This window comes from Trichechus manatus, unplaced genomic scaffold (genome assembly GCF_000243295.1).
Source record: "Trichechus manatus latirostris isolate Lorelei unplaced genomic scaffold, TriManLat1.0 scaffold00003, whole genome shotgun sequence".
Lineage (NCBI taxonomy): Eukaryota > Metazoa > Chordata > Mammalia > Sirenia > Trichechidae > Trichechus > Trichechus manatus.
The window spans coordinates 13733006-13754237 of record NW_004443939.1 but is presented as its reverse complement, the minus strand read 5'-3'; the positions used below and the strand labels follow the sequence as shown (position 1 = coordinate 13754237).

The 21232-nt window shown below is 36.0% G+C and overlaps 1 protein-coding gene across 10 annotated transcripts in view; it reads right to left on the bottom strand.

The window, feature by feature from the left end:
- MIER1 (MIER1 transcriptional regulator) overlaps window positions 1–21232 on the bottom strand; it is a 69842-nt gene that overhangs the window by 15759 nt on the left and 32851 nt on the right. For all 10 annotated transcript variants that reach the window (XM_004369031.2, XM_023730872.1, XM_023730858.1 and 7 more), the window contains 5 exons: window positions 20362–20426; window positions 16115–16187; window positions 8397–8548; window positions 7091–7172; window positions 5808–5902 (listed from right to left, as the gene is read on the bottom strand). In XM_004369031.2, the coding sequence (XP_004369088.1) occupies window positions 5808–5902; window positions 7091–7172; window positions 8397–8548; window positions 16115–16187; window positions 20362–20426 (467 nt within the window). The remainder of the gene's footprint in view (window positions 1–5807; window positions 5903–7090; window positions 7173–8396; window positions 8549–16114; window positions 16188–20361; window positions 20427–21232) is intronic.

The following is a 21232-nucleotide window of genomic DNA, read 5'->3' as shown; positions in this document are numbered from 1 at the left end:
TGACGTCTTTGCCTGGTTTTGGTATCAGGGTTATGCTGGCTTCATAAAATGAATTCGGAAGTATCCCTTCCTTTTCTATGTTCTGAAATAGTTTGAGTAGTATTGGTATAAGCCCTTCTCTGAATGTTTGGCAGAATTCTCTAGTGAAGCCATCTGGGCCAGGGCGTTCGTTGGGAGTTTTTTTTATTACCTTTTCGATCTCTTTTTATGGGTCTGTTCAGATTTTCAACATCACTTTGTTGTAGTTTGGGTAGGCAGTGTGTTTCTAGAAATTTATCCATTTCCTCTAGGTTTTCAAATTTGTTGGAATATAGTTTTTCACGATACTGTGTTATAGTCGTTTTTATTTCAGTTGGGTCTGTTGTATGTTCTCCATTTCATTTCTTATTTGGGTTATTTGCATCCTCTCTAGTTTTTCTTTCATCAGTTTGCCCAAGGGTTTGTCGATTTTGTTGATCCTGAGAACAAACTTCTGGTTTTCTTGATTCTTTCTATTGTTTTTCAATTCTCTATTTCATTTATTTCTGCTCTGATCTTTACTATTTCCTTTCTTCTAGTGGCTGTGGGCTTTTGCTGTTCTCTATTTGTTTGAGTTCTGTAGTTAATGTTCTGATTTTGTCCCTTTTTTCTTTTTTGATGTGTGCATCTATTGCTATAAATTGTCCTCTGAGGACTGCCTGTTGTGTCCCAAAGGTTTTGGTATGATGTGTTTTCCATCTCTGATATCTTCTATTACCCAGTGATGTGTAAGCAGGGTGTTACTCAGTTTCCATGTACTTGTGTCTTCCTGTTGTTAATTTCTGCCTTGATGGCACTGTGGTCAGAGAAGATACTTTGTATTATCTAATCATTTTGGACCTTGTTGAGGATTGCTCTGTGGCCTAAGATGTGGTTTATTCTGAAGAACGTTCCATGTGCGTTGGAAAAGAATGTGTACTTTGCAGCTGTTGGGTGGAGTGTTCTATACACATCTATGAGGTCAATGTTGGCTGATTGTGCCCTTTAGGTCTTCTGTATCTTTGCTGAGTTTCTTTCTAGATGTTCGTCCTTTACCAAGAGTGGTGTGTTGAAGTCTCTTACTATTATTGTGGAACTGTCCCATTTCTCTTTTCAGTGCTGTTAAGAGTTTGTTTTATGTATTTTGGAGCCCCGTCATTGGGTGCGTAGATGTTTATTATAGTTATGTCTTCATGATATAGTGTCCACCTTTGTCTTTTATGGTGGATTTTGTTTTGAAGTCTATTTTATTTGAGATTAGTATTTCCACTCCTGCTCTTTTTTTCGGTAGCTGTTTGCTTATTTTTTTCCATCCTTTGATTTTCAATAAATCTACATCTTTGTTTCTAAGGTACGTCTCTTGTAGACAGCATATGGATGGACCCTGTTTTCTTATCCATTCTGCCACTCTCCATCTCTTTATGGTTGCATTGATGCCATTTACATTCAGTGTAATTATTGATAGGTGTGAGTTTATTGCTGTCATTTTGTACTGTTTTTTTTGGTCATACGGACGTTTTCTTTGTTCCTCTTAGTTACTCTCCTGTGTTGAATTCCCTTTGTTTGTGGATTTTTTTTCCTCTCTTTTGTTTTTGTAGGTTTTGTTTTTACTAAGACTTCATGTTTTTCTTCTTTATTTTGATGAGTAGGTTTGTTAACTTGTGGTTACCTTGAAATTTACCCTATATTCCTAGGTTTGAACCAGTCTATTATTACTTGGTATTGCCTTGCCTTCCTCTCCATCAGAAGGTTCTATACTTACGCTGTTTATTCCCTCTTTTATTCTTCTGATGCTGTAGTCATTTACAGATTAACCTCTCTGGTTCCCTGCTGTAATTCTTTTGGTTTTGGGTAGTCCTTAAGAGTTCACTTCCTAGGTTGGTATCTGGCTAGTACTATCCTGTGTCCTATATTCAGCCTGTGCTCTGATGTTTGTTCTCAGATGGAAGGACTCCCTTTAATAAGTCTTTTAAGTTTGGTTTGGTTTTTACATAGTCCCTTAACTTCTGTTTATCTGGAAATGACCTAATTTCACCATCATATTTGAATGAGAGTTTTGCAAGATATATTATTCTTGGCTGGCAATTTTTTTCTTTCAAGGTTTTATATATGTCATCTCATTGCCTTCTTGCCTGCATGGTTTCTGCTGAGTAATCTGAGCTTAGTCTTATTGTTTCTCCTTTGTATGTGACTTTCTGTTTTTCTCGAGCTGCTCTCAGGATTCTTTGTCTCTGGTTTTAGCGAGTGTGATTATGACATGCCTTGGTGATTTTCTTTTGAGGTCTTCTTGGATGGTCAGCTTTTCATCTTTCATGACATTGGAGAAGTTTTCTGTCAGCAATTCTTCAATGATCCTCTCTGTGTTTTCTGTTTTCTCCCCGTTCTGGAACTCTGATCACTTGCAGATTTTTGCTTTTGACTGTATCCCACATCATTCTCAGGGTTTCTTCATTTTTCTTCGCTCTTTTTTCTGATATTTCCTCAGAGTCATAGCCAAGTGTTTGTCTTCAATTTGGCTGATCCTATCTTCCATCATTTCAAACCTGCTTCTTGGCCCTTCCATGACACTGTCCATTTCTGAAATCTTGTTATCTTTTGGATTTCTAATTGTTGTTTTTGTATAATTTCTAGTTGTAAATTTATTTTAGCATTTTGTTCCTTAAGTATTTTCTGGAATTCTTCCATTTTTTGGTCTGTATTTTCCATGAATTCCTCTGCCTTTTCCATGGATTTGTCTAGTTTTTCTTCATTTTTGTCTGCTTTTTGTTTCAACTCTTGGGTAATTCTGAATACTGGAGATTAGAATTCCCTATCAGGTAGTTCTAGTGCCTTTTCTTCTAATGTAAAGTCATCTGGTATTTTATTTTGGATGCCTACTGGAACCATCCTGTCCTGTTTCTGTATATGTTTTGATATTGTCTGCTGTCTTTGGTGAATTCAGTAGTTATTCTCCTCGTTTACTGATCGTAGATTTAATTGTTTTGTCCTGCTTTTTTGTTTTATTTGGTTATGTCTGAGCAGGTGGGCTGTGCGTTCTTTCTCGTTTGCTCGTCTGTGGGCATGATACTTTTCACCTCCTTCTTCAATGGGCAGGGTCAGTCACTCAGATATGGTACAGCAGGGTAGGTCCAGCTGAAGGGGAGTTGCTGGGATGGGTTGTTTGTGGCTCGTACTAGGGCTGACAGCACAGAATGGGAATCAGTGAAGGGCAGGTTCCAGGAGGCCGTGCCTGTGCTGCTTGGGAGTGTGAAGTTCAGCACACGGTGCAGGTAGGCAGGAAGGCCAGGGGAAGATGTGATGTGTGGAGCTAAGATGGGTATGGGAGAGAGGAGAGAGGAACAGGAGCCAAAAACATACACACAAACAAAAAAGAGTGCTAAGGGAGCCTGCTATTGGAGTCAAGAGACGAGAGACTGAGAAATGGAGAAAAACAAAACTGAAAAAAAAGAAAGGGTAAAAGAAAAAAATGAATAAATCAAGAAGCTGGAAATGAAGAAAGACAAAAAGAGAACGAGAGAGAAGAAAACAAACAAAACCAAAAAACACGAAAAAAGAAATGCCCCCAGAAATGTCCCCGTGCATCTGCACAGGGTTAAGGGAGTAGCTTCCAAGCTGTGCGGTACTACCCAGCTAGAAGAGGCTCCCAAGCCGAGAAAAGAAAAAGAAAACAAACAAATCAGAACAGAACAATTCAGAGCAAACTAAGAAAGAAAAGCCCCAGGGGTCCCACCAGCGTGGCAGCACAGGCTGGGAAGCAGTTTCACAGTCAAGTGGTATTTCGCAGCCTTTCAGGAAGAAGCAAAGATGGCACACAAAGCCAAGTATTTGAGAGAAACGCGGGGAAGGTGGTGAGAGGTAAGGAAGAAATCTAAAGAAGCGGAAAAAAGCAACACCAGCAGCCAACAAACGGCACTCAGAGCCGGCCAGCACGGGTGGGTGGAATCCAAGCAACACCATGGTGAAGCTGGTGCTTCCCGGCCAAGAGACTGTGGGCACAGGAAGCAGAGGAGGCCAAGTGGGGGTGAAGAAGAGTGGGGGGTGGGAAAGCGTATATTGCTGGTTACCGGTTGTTCTGTCTCCTGCTGGAAGCTCCGTGAAGCTGCTTTCTCGTACTCCCGGTTCGCTGATCTCCGATAGGAGTCCAAGATGGTGGATCCGTGGTGCAGTAGCTGATAGGGGGATCTCTGCATATCTCTATCCTTGCTCTCTGTTCTCGGTCAGTTTCTTATTCCATTCGGTGCTTGGCTGAGTTCTTTATCTCTTCATTTGATGCTTAGGGTTTCAGGATTGAGGTGTGACTCTGTTTGACTTTGTTTTTCGGATCTTTGCTGCGGAGGGACGGCGTGGTGCTTCTGACTATAGCGTCGTGTTGCCCAGAAGTCCTGATTATGAAGTTCTTTATGACTTATATTATCAATTTGGAATGATAAATGCTCATGTTAAATAAAACTGTCAAATTACGACAACTCTAAAACCCAAACGCGTTGCTCTCGAGTTGATTCCAAATCATAGTGACCCTACAGGACGGAGCAGAACTGCCCCGTAGGGTTTCCAAGGCTGTGATCTTTACAGAAGCAGACTGCCACATCTTTCTCCCACAGAGTGGCTGGTGGGCTCAAACTGCTGACCTTTCAGTTAGCAATCTAGCGTTTAACCACTGTGCCACCAGGGCTTTAATAATGACTAATAAAGCCAACCTACTGAGATAAATTGTTCAGGCAAGCTAAATTAAAAGTAAAACCAAATTAAATCTTAATATCTGGTTTTAGACCACTCAGGACTTAAACAAATTTAATATATATTTCAATTGTAAATACTGAATCTTAAAGTGCTCTAAGGTTTCAAAGTTATTTTAAAGACTCTCCTTAAAAAAACCTTGTCACAATACTTGTGAGGAGTGTGCCCCTTAGCTCAAGTAGATACAAGAGACCAAAGGGGCAGCTTCTGTCCAGAGATGAAATGGGAAGGCAGAGAGGGTTAGGAGCTGGCTGAATGGACATGGGGAATTAGGGACAGAAAGGAGGAGTGTACTGTCACAGAATGAGGTGAGCAATTAGGGTCACATAACAATGTATGTATACAATTTTGTATGGGAGACTAACTTGAAATGTAAACTTCATTTAAACTACAACAATAAAAAAAAAATTAAAAAGTTAATCTTCCCCCCGCCCAAAAAACCCTGTCACTCCCAAAGGTCACCCTTCAGCCAAAGATTAGATAGGTCTATAAAATAAACAGTAACACACGTGAGGAATTTGATTCTTAACTTCAATCACGTACCGGAGACCAAATGGGCACGCCTACCCAAAAACAGTGACAAGAAGGAAGGAAGGGAAAGGAAAAATGGACGGATGAAAAAGGGAAACTCAGGGAAGAGGAAGGGGAGACTGATGACACATCACGGGGATTGCAACCAATGTCATGTATAAATTGTTGAATGAGAAACTAATCTGCTCTGTAAACCCTCACCTAAAGCACAATAAAATAAATAAACAATAAACTTTGTCATGATTTTGGACAATAGCTGTAATTACACTGCACACCTCTCACCCTGGAAGCTGATTAACATACTTGTAAATGAGTCCGGTTGTTTAAAGCTTACAATATTACATGGTGAAAATAGTCACTTAGCAAATATATGCCAGGAAGTATAAGCATGATTATAATAATTCTCTAAATAATGAAATGTTAAAATACTCATTACACAACATGTAACAATTGAAAATACAGAAAATTAAGACATATGATGATTTGGGTTGTTAAACTGAATTTCTTTTTTTGCAAAAATGTGAATATATATCATTACTTACTTTATTAGCCTGGATCAAATGAAAATCCTTTCCATAGGCCTTCAACCCTTGTTCAAAATTTCTACACTCTTCCTCTGTCCAAACAGATAATTCCTCTGACAAAATGGGGAGAGAAAAACTGCTTAGCAATATTTTTCCAAAAGCGAAAAAAACATCGTAACTATTTTTCAGTTCCCTACCTAGGCTCTAAGTACCATCCATGAAAGGAAGGGTCTTTGTTTAACAGTTACATCCTCACAACTCAGGAGATATTCAAATATTTATTGAATGAATAAATACTCATTAGTTATTTGATTATATATGAACAGTGAAGCAGGTTGGGAAGCCATGATTAAAGTAAAAAAATAGCTAGATTTTTAGTTACAGCTTCATTATTTATGAATTATGTTTATCTCAGACAAGTTACTTATTTCTCTGAACCTCAGGCATATCAATTTTCCAGTGAAGTAACATCTGTAATACTACTTAGCTCATAAGAAAAGATCAAATAAAATATTTATTAAAATAATGAACTGCCTCCTTTTTGCCGTGAGATGGTGCCTGGCTACCGTTACTAAATGTTTTGATCAAAGATTCTACAGCAGAATCCTGACCAAAAGGGGAAAAAGGTGAAACAGAATTCTGAATTCACATAGAATCCAGACTTTCTGGAGCCACTGAGGCTGGATGACCCCCTGAAACTACTGCCCTGAGTTAAATCTTTAAACCTTAAACTGAAAGTATCCCCAAAGTCATCGTTAATCCAAACAATAATTAGTAAAGTATGTTTGCCTTGAGTATTGTATTCTTTTAAAGAATTACCTATATGTGATCAAACTGACAACAGCAACTTGAAAGATTAGATGAGAAGCTTAGAGGGCAGTGAGTTTATGTTAATGGCAGTAAAATAATTTGGAAAAGAGTATCAATAAAGATGGCACAAACTGAAGAATGTAACCAACGTCACTGAATTGTACATGTAGAAATCACTGAACTTGTGTATGTTTTGGTGTGTATTTTCACAAAAACAAAACAAAACCTAAGTAGAAAGAAAATAAAAGTAAAGCATTATGTATTTTTATTTAAATGCCCTTATTTTCTCATTAAAATCTCAAGAAGGGGCAGCCTTAATCCTACTACCCCTAATTTCTTGTATAATACTTAGAGTCAACAAATATTTACTGAATTCAGAAAGATCAGTATTATTAAGCTGAAGATACACCTAGATAGACTACAGCTTCAGTTTCAAACTTCTGCTATACCATGAAAACAAATAACAGCACTGATTTCATATCTATGCTCACCTCTAGCTGCTTTTACATTAAACCGTAATCTTCTCAATGCTTCTTCTGTATCAAAATTGCATTTAACTAATTCATATAAAGCCTGAAAAAAATAAAAGGCTTCAATATGTGACCTGGACTATGAACAACTCAATACCACAATTTCTCGAGTAAAGGCTTTTCCAGAATCCAGTGTTCGTTTTCATCATCTTTTCAGAGGATAAATAGTTCTAGTGAATGGAGCATGCAGAACACCAAGGAAAAACAAACATAAATTCAATTCTGATTAATTAACTATCTCTAAATATACAGAAATTAGAATAAGGAAATGCCTTAATGGTTACAGTGTCTCAGGTATTTACAAATAAAAATATATCATATCATAAGAATCATAATCCCTTCATTTCGGCTATTCATTGGTTTCTACTCTACGATAATCTTAAACAAATCAGAAAACACTGATAAAAAAGCTAAACCAATATAATACAGATAGCAGATCTGTGGTAGGCACTGGTCAATCTGATGCATAGTAACATTATCCTAGGTGAGTATTCTCAACTTGATGAGGGCCACAGATTCTCAGGGATATCCAAAGGAATTTAAAAAACACTATTAGCCTGGCTACCACCAATGACCGCCCTGACAGGGAACACAACAGAGAGTCCCGGACAGAGCAGGAGCAAGGTGGGGTGCAGAACTCAAATTCTAGCAAGAAGACCAGACTTTATGGTCTGACTGAGACTGGAGGAACCCCGGAAAGCATGGCCCCTGGATTCTCTTATCAGCCCAAAACTAAAACAATTTCCAAGGCCAAGTCTTCAGACAGGGATTGGACTGGACTGTGGGACATAAAGTGATACTCGTAAGGACTGTGCCTCTTAGCTCAGGTAGATACAAGCGACTGAACGGGCAGCTTCTGTCCAGACGTGAGATGGGAAGGCAGAAAGGGTTAGGAGCTGGTTGAATGGACATGGGGAATCAGGAGTGGAAAGGAGGAGTGTGCTGTTACAGGATGGGGAAAGCAATTAGGGTCACATAACAATGTATAAATTTTTGTATGGGGAAAAATAAATAAACACTATTAAAAAGTATATACAGGCAAAAACGTCACATCACCTTTTTTGTTTTGAGCTGAGATCATACCAATGAAGCGAGTGTAGTAACACTGCATTAGTTTATACTGATCATAAACTGATTCCTTGTTGATGACATCACAGGAATTTCAATGGATAAAATAGTAACACTGAAAGTGACACCATTTAATTTATACATGTGTATGGTTAATTTACTTTGGAAAAACTTCTTAAGTTACTTTTTATTCATTTACCTGTTCATTGTCTTTTATATGAGATCCTTCAGGAATTGCTTCTACACCTTTCTCATCACCTGTTCTTCTAGATGCATCCTTAAGAAATGCAATCACTTTATCTTCTGGTAAATACTCAGGGTCCCACAGGAGCTGATCATCATTTTCATATACTAAATAGATAACAACAACATATTAAAAAATATTTATACAGTTTGTGTTAAAACATAGCATTTAACAAATAACTCATACCTAGAACCAAATGTTGAAAACTAAGAGGTAAAATGTGGTCTTATTACTTGCCTGACTTCCTTCTTGAGCAGTATTTATAGCTTAAGTGAATTAAGCAATTAAACAGAGATGGACATACTACTTTATGTCCCTTTGGATCCAAGGTGACTTGAGTTTACTGAATTCCAAGCTCTCTTGGTTCGAATACCACCTCCACTACTTACTACCTGTATGACTTGGTCAAGTTACTTCCCTTCTCTTTGCCTCATCTGTAAAATAAGGATAACAACCGTACCACAAAAGAGTTGTAAGGATTTAAAGCACTTTAAAATACTTCTGGCACATATAAATGTATGTTAGCTACAAAAAAATTTTTTTTTATTAAAACTATGTCTAGAAGAACACTCACCAAATGTTAATAACGTTTATTTCTAGGTAGTTGGATTTGGGGTAATTTTTTTACCTTCTTTTATTTTTCTACAATGCTTGAAAATATACTATAATGAATGAGCTTTTTTTCCCTAAAAACAGTCATTTTTCTGAAAAGCACTGAAGTTTCACCATAATCTCCACTGTAGTAAGATTAAAGCCTAAATCACACCAAAATTTAAAAAGTGGAAAGGAAGTTGGAGGACCTAAAATAGTGCCTTGTGGAATTCTAAATGACAGGAAAATGAAAACAAACACAATTAAGAAGGAACAGCCACAGGACGGAAGAGGTACCAAGAATGTGACACCATAGCAGCAAAGGGAAGAGAGTGTTTCAAGGAGCAATCAACTGAATGAATGCTGTTCTGTGACTAGGATGAAAATTGAAAAAGGATACTGGATTTGGTAATAAGGAGGTGAACATGCCAAGAACTGTTTCTGTGGAGAGATGGAAGCAAAAAATCATACTGCAGAAGAATGAAGAGTAAATGGAAGGTGAAAAAATAAAGCAGAAAACTTCTGAAAAATTTGGTTGTGGAGGAGAGAGAGCGTGCAGCAGCTAGAGAGGAAGCAGAGATGAAAAAACGTTTTGTTTTTGTTTTTAAAAATAGAAGACATATGCCTTTGTGGCAATGGGAAGGAGCCAGTTCGATAAAGACACTGAATTTAAAAGACAAAGGACAACTCATAGTGTCAAGGTTTCTTATATTATGAAAAGGAATCAACAGCTAATTAAGGTTCTCCTATGTACCAGGCCCTAGGTTAAGTGTTTTCACATACCTTACCTTGTCTTCCCCCTCCCCCTAGACACTTCAAAAACTTCTTCCTCATTGCAGCATTATCCATAATAGCAAAAAGATGGAAACAATGTAAGTGCCCATCGACAGATGAATGGAAACAAATTATGGTACATATGCCATGATGGAATGCTAAGCAATGATAAAGAACAATAACAAATCTGCAAAACACCTCACAATATGGATGAATCTGGAGGGCATTATGCTGAGTGAAATAAGTCAATTACAAAAGGGCATATACTGTATGAGACCACTATTATTAAAAAAAAGGTTTACATACAGTAAGAAACAATCTCTGATGGTAGAAGGGAGTGGAAAGTTGAAGAGGGGAAATCACTAGGTCATAGGTAAGTGTTAACTTTGGTGAAAGGAAAAACAGTACACGATATAGAAGTCAGCACAACTTGATCAAGGCAAAGTCACAGAAGCTTCTCAGACACATTCAAACACCTTGAGGGGCTGAGTTACTAGGGCTGAGGGCTGGGGACTATGGTCATGGGGGTCATCTGGGTCAAGTGGCGTAACACAGTTATAAAGGAAATGTTCTACATCTAACTTTGGTGAGTAGCCTCTGGGGTCTTAAAAGCTTGTGAGTGGCCATCTATGATACATCTACTGGTCTCATCCCGTCTGGAGCAAAGGAGAAGGAAGAAAACCAAAGGCACAAAGGGAAATATTAGTCCAAAGGACTAATGGACCACAGGTACCAGAGCTTCCACCAGCCTGAGCCAGAACAACTGGATGGTGCCCGGCTACTACCACCAGGCACTCTGACAGGGATCACAATAGAGGGTCCTTGACAGAGTGGGACAAAAATGCAGAACAAAATTCAAACTGACAAAAAAAACCAGACCAGATTTACTGGTCTGACAGAGACTGGAGGAACCCCCAAGACTATGACCCCCAAACACCCGTTTAACTCAAAACTGAAGCCACTCCCGAAGTTCATTCTTCAGCCAAAGATTAGACAGGGCTAGAAACAACACTCGTGAAGAATAAGCTTCTTAATTCAATCATGCACATGAGGCCAAATGGGCAACACCTGACCAAAAGCAAAGACGAGAAGGCAGGAAGGGACAGGAAAACTGGACGAATGAAAACGGGGAACCCAGAGTGGGGAAGAGGAAAGTGTTGACACACCACAGAGACTGCAACCAATGTCACAAAACAATTTGTGTATGTACTGTTGAATGAGAAACTAATCTGCTCTGTAAACTATCACCTAAAGCACAAAGAAAAAAAACTTCTTCCATGTTCCAAGGAACAATCCATCTTTTTCTGTTTCCCAAACTAGATACTCTTCTTTAAAGTGCAGCTCAAAGGAGGAAAATCTCTTAGATTTGTTCCTTAGTAAAAACTTCATTCCTTTTCCAACCTGCTGGTCCAATCCTAGTGAAACTCCTAAAAACCCCATATAAAGTGAACTTGAATATATTGCCAATGAGTTTTGTTCTCTGCTCACTGAAGACAGCAGACTACAGTTCTTATATTCTTCGGATTGGATGCGGGATGTGCGATGTGGACAAGCCCATATAAGGAAAGGTTGAGGGTGGGTCCCCAAGGCCCCAGTATTGTCTCAGTTAATACCCCATATTGGGTCTATAAAACAAGCACAAACTACCCAGGAAATATTTCTGGAATCACTGCCATTGTTTCAGAAGTTCCTGGCACCCACAGGATACAGAAATGTCTTTATTTAAGCCGAGCAGACAAACATCACCAAATGGCACCAAATGACAAGGCAGACACCTGGAATTGTGATTAGCTAGCCAGGTAGCCTAGCCCTTATTATTTCATTAACTTAAGAACAATGTGACACTTTATTTTACACAATTACAATATACTCAATAATGACCATGCAGTGAAAACAATTAGCATTTCCACAGAAAATAAGCCACACTGCCTGTATTGGTTCCAAAAACAGACCAAATTATTGTGCACTTAAGATTATACTCTATCTAAAATATGTAACTTTTGACTATGATCTAAATAAAATGTGCAGCATAGTTGTTTTTAATAAAATCTGTTGTGGAATGACTAAGATGCCAAGAGGATCAGAAATTTAAAAGAACTCACTATTATGATAAACGCCAAAAAGGAAAAAGGAGAAATAGCTTCTATAAATACAACGTGAAGGGAAAAAACCTGTAATAGCAATAGGAAAAACAACTCTTGTATTAAGTGACATAAACTCACTAGATTTTGAAAGATCCCAATCAATGAAACAATGGATCTTCTAAAATAATTTCATTCTAAATAAATTACCAGCCCCAAGTATTAAAAAAAAAATCCAAACCCACTGCCATGGAGTTGATTCCGACTCATAGCAACCCTACAGAAAGAGCAAAGCTGCTCCACAGGGTTTCCTTTATGGAAGCAGACTGCTAACATCTTTCTCCTGAGGAATGGCTGGTGGGCTCAAACTGCCAACCTTTTGGTTAGCAGCCAAGTGCTTTAACTACTGCGCCACCAGGGCTCCTACCATAAATAGTAGAACTTTTAAAGATCCATCATAAGATTATCCATCATCTATTCACTGGAAGACAATGTACATGCAATTATATGTGATTAACAGAAGTGTTCAGAACACAGGTGTTCACCTAGTATACTAACAAAGGTCATCTGGAGCAGTGCTTCTCACACTCTTAACATGAACACAAAACACCTGAGGGTCTTGTTAAATTGTAGATTCTGACTCAGCAGGTCTGAGATGGGGCCGTAGATTCTGCATTTCTCACAAACTCGCAGGTGAACATGATGGTGCTGGTCTGTAGACCTCACTGTGAGTGGCAAGGCATTAACACTATTTGATATCAGCCATTTTATTAATAGTTTATTAATAGCTGTCATTTTATTATTCAGAATACAGTAAGAAAAATCAAAAGTAATCAAATTAAACTTGTCAATAAGCAAAATGAGTTGTCTAAATAATCTGCAACAAAGTCCGCTGTGTGGGTGTGTGCATGAGGGACAAATGACTTTAGAAAGAAAAAAGTTGATGTAGAAAGCTGAGAGGCCATCACCACGACAAAACCACGAACAAACCTCTCTAATATGGGAAATTAATTCCTAATAAGCAAATGTCCACCAGTTTTTCTCAAATAGTTATTCCATTTTTAATCCTGTCAAAATTTGTTCTAATATTAACATAAGGATGAAAATGCTAATCTGTAATTAGCATTATGGTGTGATAATGCGTTCATAAAAGAAATCGCCACATACTATGATTAATAACGAGAACTATAAGTTGTCTAGCTGAGTTTTTCCTGGATATAGGTTTCACGAATTGTCTAACAGTACTATTATTATCAACTAAGGGTACCACATTTGTTCATTTTTCAGTAAGAAACTTAAGAATGTCAAAATGTTGATTAGAAAATAATTTATATGGGCCTTTTCTATTCACTGCCTCATAATTTCTAGCCATCATTTACTTATTCTAAAACATGCATCATGCAAGTATGAAAACTTGACTGGATGGAAATACTTTTAATTGCTCCTTTCCTTTGGCCTTGTTCTTTTTTTCCTAAGTAGCTCACCTACTTTTTAATTAACCTAGTCCAGGGTACTCAACCTCAGCACTACCAGCATTTTTGGTCAGATAATTCTTTGTGAAGGTGGGGCTACCCTCTTTACTTTGTTTATCAGCATTCCTTATCTAATCACAAAGCTACACTGTTTACTCAATTTAGCACATGGAATAAACAATAAAGCTCAAAAACACACACATAACTTTGAAAAATTACCCTATAAAGTAGAATGTTTTTCATCTGCCCAACATCTCTTTGAGAATTAAGCCATTTCTCACATGGCCTGGGTGTTGCTGACCCAGGACTAGCCAAAATACTCACTCATCTCCTCTGGTCACAGTGATTACTTCTAGCTGAGTAAGCGGTTTACATATTTTATAGTACATGCAATCCTTACAACAGCTCTGTGAATAAATCCCATTTTACCAAGTTTAATGTGTCCAAGGCCAAACGCCTATGTACTGAACCAGGTTTACTGACTCTAAATCAGTTCTATTAACACAATTCTGTGCCTACCCATTAACCTAGCCACCAAGTGTTTACTAAGTCCTATGTGGCAAGAATCACACCAGGTATTAAGGACACTAAGATGAATAAACAAACAGCTAAAATACACTGTTAAACATAAATGACAATTTACATAATTTTAAGAAAATGTTAATAAATGTGTAACTAAGGAGAAACCAAAATGGATACAGGTTCAAAGGAACATGCCTGAAATGTGACTATAACTAACAAACCTTGTTTAACTGTTTGAATTAAGAGTAATAATATATGGCTATATAATCTGCATACAGCCTAGTAAAAAAGAAGTAAGATGGCAGAGAGAATTTGTCAATCTCTCTAAGGACACTTAGGTAAGAGGATCTCTCCTTATACTAATGAAAAGAAGAATTCTGATCCATCTGTCAAATAATCCCTACATGAAGATATCACAACACCTTAGTTTTGTGAAATTTTATGAAATTCACTCGAACTACATGTCCTTCCTGTTGAGGCTGAGCTCACTAAACTTACTGATGAAAAACATCCTATGAAATGTTTTCCACAGAAATAAAACTAATTAGCATTATCTCTTTGAGAGTTTACACAGTAACTTCACATGAATTTGGTTTGTATACATAATGCACCTAAACAGAGACAATTTTTGAGTATCCTGACAAAAGTATGAATTCCTAGTACAAAACCGAGGAAAGGTCTTATACCACAGCAACCCCTCCAAGGCAGTATCACCCTGCTAAGTCTAGTCTGCATTAACACAATACTCAAATATTTCAAAACGAGTAAGCTTCATAAATCACACCTTTTCCTGATGGGGTGGGGAGAGAAGATGTATAATTGCTTTCGAAAATCATGTTAAATTTGGAAATGCTAAAACAGAATTAAAAACCTTAAAAAGTCAGAGACTGTGATCATTTAAATATTCACCGTAATATCTGACAATACAAACATATTAAAACATAATTAGATATAATACTGATCTGCCATAAAACTGAGAAGTTTTCCTACCCAAGTCCTATATATAAAATTTCCAAAGACAGGCACTATTATCTTTCATAGCTATAATTTAAAAGAAATTTAATATAAAGAAATGTCTTTCAGTTCATTTCTTTGCAGAGTGAACGACTCTGTGATGAATATGAACACATACTAACCATTACATCAGACTAGAGCTTTTAAAATTCAATTATAAAATACAAAATTCAATGAATAATTTTATTTTGCACACAATTACAATGTATGTACAGAACGTTAATATATAACACAGTCACTCCATATTGAGTTTTTAATGTTCCTGTATGTTGCAGGAATTAACTTTAAAACAAGCACAAGCTGCTACAGGTGTGTTAAAACGTTTTTGCTGTCATTTAAAAGAACTGGCCTATAGTGTTCCCTTGACTGCCTCTGACCTGCTGCTAGGGCCAGAAAGCAGGCACCTACTTAAAATATAAAGTAGGTTTTCAGAGGGCATGCTAAAAAGAAAATAAACAACAAAAGACTTCTACAACTCCAAAGGGCCCTGCATATGTAAAGCTGAAATGTGGAGAAGAAAACTGAAATAAAAAAAATGAAGGAAGATTTCTAGCTTTGGGTGAGGTCACAGTGCACATGAATCCCATTACACACACGCACACTCTCTTCTTTCTGAAATTCACCCAAAGTAAATAATCTAAAGCAGGCTCTTTTTTAAAAAAAATTTTCAACTATTTTCGGTTATTGGAAGTATTTATGACTTACCTTTGGACTTTTACATAAAATGAAGAAAAAAAGCCTTGTAAAATTTAAGTATACAAGTTTCCCCGAATTATTCTAAAAACACAAATATCAAAGTACTCAATATTAAAAGTTCCAGAAGCAATAAACTTTCTATATTAGTTGATTTTTTTTTTTTTAAAAAAAAAAAAACCTCACAAAGCTTTCACTGATATAAAATAACCATCTTTAAAAAATAAATTAGAAAGGACAAAAAAGAGTATGTTCAGAGTATTTAGAATACGAGGGAAAAAAAGGTTGAGACACTTTAAGTCACTTAAAAATAAACAAGCATTAACTTTTTTTTTTTGGTAGTCTTCTAAGGACAAAATTTGAAAAGTAGTGAACATACTTCTTCTTACAGAAATAATACAGGGCTCTCTTTGATAAACCAATGGAGTAATTTAGTAGGCTCTCATATTCTGATCCCACTTCACATATAAAATAACATTTCATCACTTCGAAAGCACAAGGTTCAGCTATGTAACTTAAAACCCACCTTTTTCATTTTCTTTGTATCTACAAATGCCAACTGGAATCTCTGCTTGAAACATGGAGCCCACCATAATCTCCTATTTTAAAAATAACATAAAATATTAGTAAGATCTAATAATACAGATTTTATACCCATTTCCTAGCTTTACCATGTTCTTGGATAAACTGTTCCTGGTTTCTATGTCTTAAAATACAGATACAACCAGTTAAATACCTCAGAGGAGTATTGTGAGGATGAATGAGTTAATAATAGATAAGTGCTTGGATATGATTGGATGAAAATGTTAGTATCAATAATGGGGTGAGAAATGCAATACAGACAAATGGATACAAACTTTATTTCAAAATATGGAGAAAAATAAATTCTTGTAATCCAATTAGTAAGATAATTGTAAAATACACTAAAAACCAGGTAAACTCAGATATTTTCAGAATGTCTACATTTTTAAGACAGTGATTCTTAAAATATGGTCCCTGAACCAGAAGCACCAGTGTCAAATGGGAAATTGTTAGAAATGCAAAAACCCAGACCTCCTCAATCGGAAATTCTGGGAATGAGACCAAGCAATTTATGTATTAATAAGCCCTCCAGGTGATTCCCAAGACTTAAAAATTAAGTCTGAGAACAAGAGCTTTAAGGTAAGGGTGTACTGAAAAGTGTTTTTTTTTTTTTTTTTTTTTTCAGTAGGGGCCAGATAGACGAAACTTCAAACCAAATGGAAAGCAGGTTAGTGCCCCACTTTCAACAAAACAATACAAAATGAAAGTAACCTCTCCCCCGAAAAACGTCTTTTTTTTTTTTTTAAATAGAAAATCAGGTAAGCGGAAACTGTCTATTCAGAGGGGCACTGGCAATCACCAGTGATGAAATTTCACAACAGAGGGGGACCAAGATTATATGTATCCTCTTTTTTCTGGTGGCTAAGTGTTAAGAATAAATTTACCAGCATTTTTAAAATGAAGACTTGGGCAGGAAAAGTTCGAAATCATGTCTAGTGTATGTCTAGGGAACTTAAGATTTAAAAGTTCCTCTCTCCTGTTAATAATTTGTTACTCCCTACTGATGTTAGAATCTCATTTTATCTAACATAAATTAAAAAAAGAGCTTTATGTAATACTATTGCTGCACCTGTGTAACAAGTATTTCTCATGGTTAGTTTTCTAAAGAGTACTACACACAACAAATTTTCTCCAATTTTATATAAGAATTTTCCTTATGTCTCTGACCGTAATTTTTTCACTATAAAAAGAGTACTCTATTGTCACTTTCTTACATGCTTTTATTATAATTTTTTCAACTTTATTCACCTATTCCTACCAGAGGATTGTGAAGTTACCAGCTCTGGCTGGAGTGCATCTAAAAGTATCAATGCATGGGTCCACTCTAGACCAAATAGATCAGTCTCCAGATGAAGGCACTGGTAATCAGTACTTTAACATGATGCCAGGGTTGAGAACTTCTAGACTAGCATAAAGATAAGATACCTCTTTTTTTCTTATTTTTTTTCACCTGCTAGTTCATTCTGTAGGATAGGAAAGGAAACAGCATTTAATGAGCACTATGCAATCGATTTTTTTTTTTTTAACGTACCAGGTATCTTATATGTAATTTTTATTAAATCCCTATCAACTCCTATAAGGAAGTTGATACAGTATGTTATTCCCATACTGTACGTGCAGAGATGAAGCTAAAAAAAAATTTAATTTCCTCAGGACCACACAATTAGTAAGTTTTGGAAATATAACTTGAACTTAGGTTTGACTTCAAAGCTGTTTCCCCTACCCTAGTTTCTATAAAAATTCAATTTTATAAGCCTTAGAAAATGAATGTCTGAATCTTACATTTACTCCAAAAAAAAAAAAAAAAAAAAATCACAACATGGATTTTCTCTAGTCTGCTTTATTACAAAATTTTTCCTGAGGAAAGAACTACTAATCCTCAGCAAAGGTGGCTTCATCTCTCCCACGGTCTCCCCTCCTGTGGGTTTTTGTTCCTTCGCTTAAAAAAAAAAAAAAAATTGCTGAACACTTAATACTGTACTGGACCCTCCAGATACAAAAACAATATTAGCTGGAGAACAGATATATAAATTTGAATCTGTGGTGGAAAACAGCAGTTTAAGAGGCCTCCCAAGTTATCTAGTTTTTTTTATTATCTTTATTTCTACATGGTATAAAAATTTTTAAAAAAAACATACTGAACTGAAGAAAAAGGAATCAGAAAAAAACTGCACTGACCAACACTTGCTCAAACAGGTCACACAATTAGTAATTTCTGTGGATCTTCGTTTGCAGCCATCAGTTGCATTGTTCATTCATCACTCACTCAAATTAATACTACTACACATCGTGCTGATCTTCCTTTACCATTCTAACTAACACTGATATCTTTCTCTTCTAACTCCTACAGCTCTTTTTGCTTGTTTCATTCAATTTAACATTTAATAATGCATTTACTCATGTTATATAACTTTTTTAAAGGGATGTCCCTTTACTCTCTCAGCAAAAATATGAGCTCCTGGGGAAAAGGAATTGTGTGTCTCTTAACAGCTATGTAAACCATAAAAATTTGGTCACTTACTGAATATTGGAAACTATGCCTTCCCAACTCTTTAGACTTCAGCCATTAATTTTTAAGTTATCTCGCCTCTACACTTTTGTTAGGGAACACAAGGCATATGTATGTTGGAAACATCTCTCTGGAAACCCATAAACAGGTCAATTCTGGTAAAGCCCTGAACCTTTGGATAGCCCAGGCTGAATTTCTTTGAATACTTCATTCTTCCTAATAGAAACTCTGAATATGAAATGATCCCTCATTTTAATCAGCAAAAAAGCCAGCTCTTTTTTAAGTTTACCCCAGACATCCTAAAACAGACAACTTTAAGCCGACTGAAAAAATACCACAAGCAAGGCTCAAAAGTATTAATTAAATAATCCAATAATCATGAGTTAAGTAAAAGACCCTAGGAAATGCAGGAAGTCCACTCAATCTGATGGTTTGGGCTACTGTGAAAACAATGATTATTTATACATTAAATTTAAAATCAGGTCCAAGAAAAAGAACCAAAACCTCAATGAAAAAAATTTTTAGAGGAAAATCAAATGACCTATTAACAAGAATAATATTCCTTTTAAATAAATGATTTGCTTTAATCAATTCCACAATACATTTCTTTCTGTCTTAGCTGACAAAAAGTTATTTTACTAATTTTGTTTCCTATTCTTTTCACAATCCAGTGAAAACAAAAGAGTTTACATTTGCTGGATATGGTTGATTGGCATTCACCATCCATTCCCACTTTATTCTGGTTGACTTTCTATACCAGAGAGCCTGGAAAGCTAAAAAGTACATTTCCCAGACTCCCTTGCAGCTAAGGATCTTGATGCAAATAAAGTTTAAGCAATTATTAGATGCACTTCTCTCTTCTCTGAGATTTAGAAGGCAGGATATTTGGATATTTTCTGCTAGCAAGGAAGATCATGGACACATGGTTTCTCTGCAGCAGTGCTATAAAGTCTAGTCTCTAATTTTTGTTTTTAATATTTTATTTTACTGTTGAGAATTCTATAAGACACTTCAATAGATTTTTCCTAAAAGGTGAATTCCTTTGCAGAAACTTAAAATTATTTTTTCAATTTAACTGTATGTTTTAACTAAATGATTTATATAATTTTATAATTAAAAAATTTATGTCAATATATTATCCATAGATTTTGGAAATTAATGTATTTAATTACGTATAGTTACAGAGAAGGCCAAATCTGTCTCTTCAAACAATATATTCAGTTACATACAGCAACATTAAATTCATTCTAAGAGTTTTCCCCTTTAGAAGGTAATATGGGATAGAAAAATTGGTAATATAAATTATAAAGCAAAATTTACTTAACAACTACTGAAGCCACCACAGTCACTTTCCAAAATATAAAAATTACATGCCATATTTCTTACACGGCATGTCTCATTTAGCACTAGTTTTGGACAAGTTCAGAAATCTGGATTTCTAATCTTGGCTGGAGTACTGATTTTCTCAAAGTCTGATTCTTTCCATATAACCATCTTATTTTATAAAAAGATAAATATTTATCTCACCTGGCTGTAATTAAGGGGAAGTCTGAACATTTACCAAGGACTTAAATCTTATAAAAAGGCTTACCAACTTTATCAATACATATAGTTAGAAAAGAATAACCATACTTGGCTTTTTTATATTAATTTATGTTTGAGGGAAATATGGTTCAAACTACCTTTTTCCAGTCTTCTGATGGAATATAATCTTCATCTTCTTCAGATTCTTCTTCTATTTCACTATCTAGAATAAATAAGACAATACTATAAAATGATTGCTTATCCTGTCCACCTATAAATATATATTTTATTTTTATATCTACCATCAAATATTTAGATATACCCAAAGGTATTTGCAGAGTTAGGCCAGTTTGGCCAAGATAGTTCTAATCAAATCATCAATATATACTATAATGAGGGGGGGGGGAAACTATAAACCTTTCTAGGACAATTCTAATCCATTTTCATGAAGTGATTTTCTACAAAAACTTTAGGGAAAGAAACTGATTTAGAGTCAAGATAATCTGTTTCTAATCCTATTTCTGCTACCAACAGCCTCATGACAGAACAAATACTAGGATCTCAATTTCTTCACTTATAAAATGAGGATTTGGAGAAAACAGTGGTTTTCAAACAGTGCTCCTTGGAACACTATGGAATTTGTAGTGCCACTTTGGGGGCAGCATGCAAAGGGAAGACTTCCATTCTCCCCATCCCGTTTTACTTACAGCAGGCAAGGTGCTGTTTGCTTACATTTTGGAATAAGGATGTATTTACATAAAACCAACACCAAAGCAAACTCCGTTTGACTCTGACTCATAGCGAAAGGGGTGGGAAATCTGAAAACTATTAGATTGTCAACATCTTCTCAACCTTTAAATACTACGATCCCACACAAAGTTCGAAAAGATATTACATATAGAAATTAATTCTTCCTATGGGAAAGCTAAGTATTATATGTATAGCTTCCATGCAAACCATTACAAGTGAAATACCAAATTAACACTATGAAATAAATATTGTTTCGAAAGTAGTCACTTAGCATCCTAC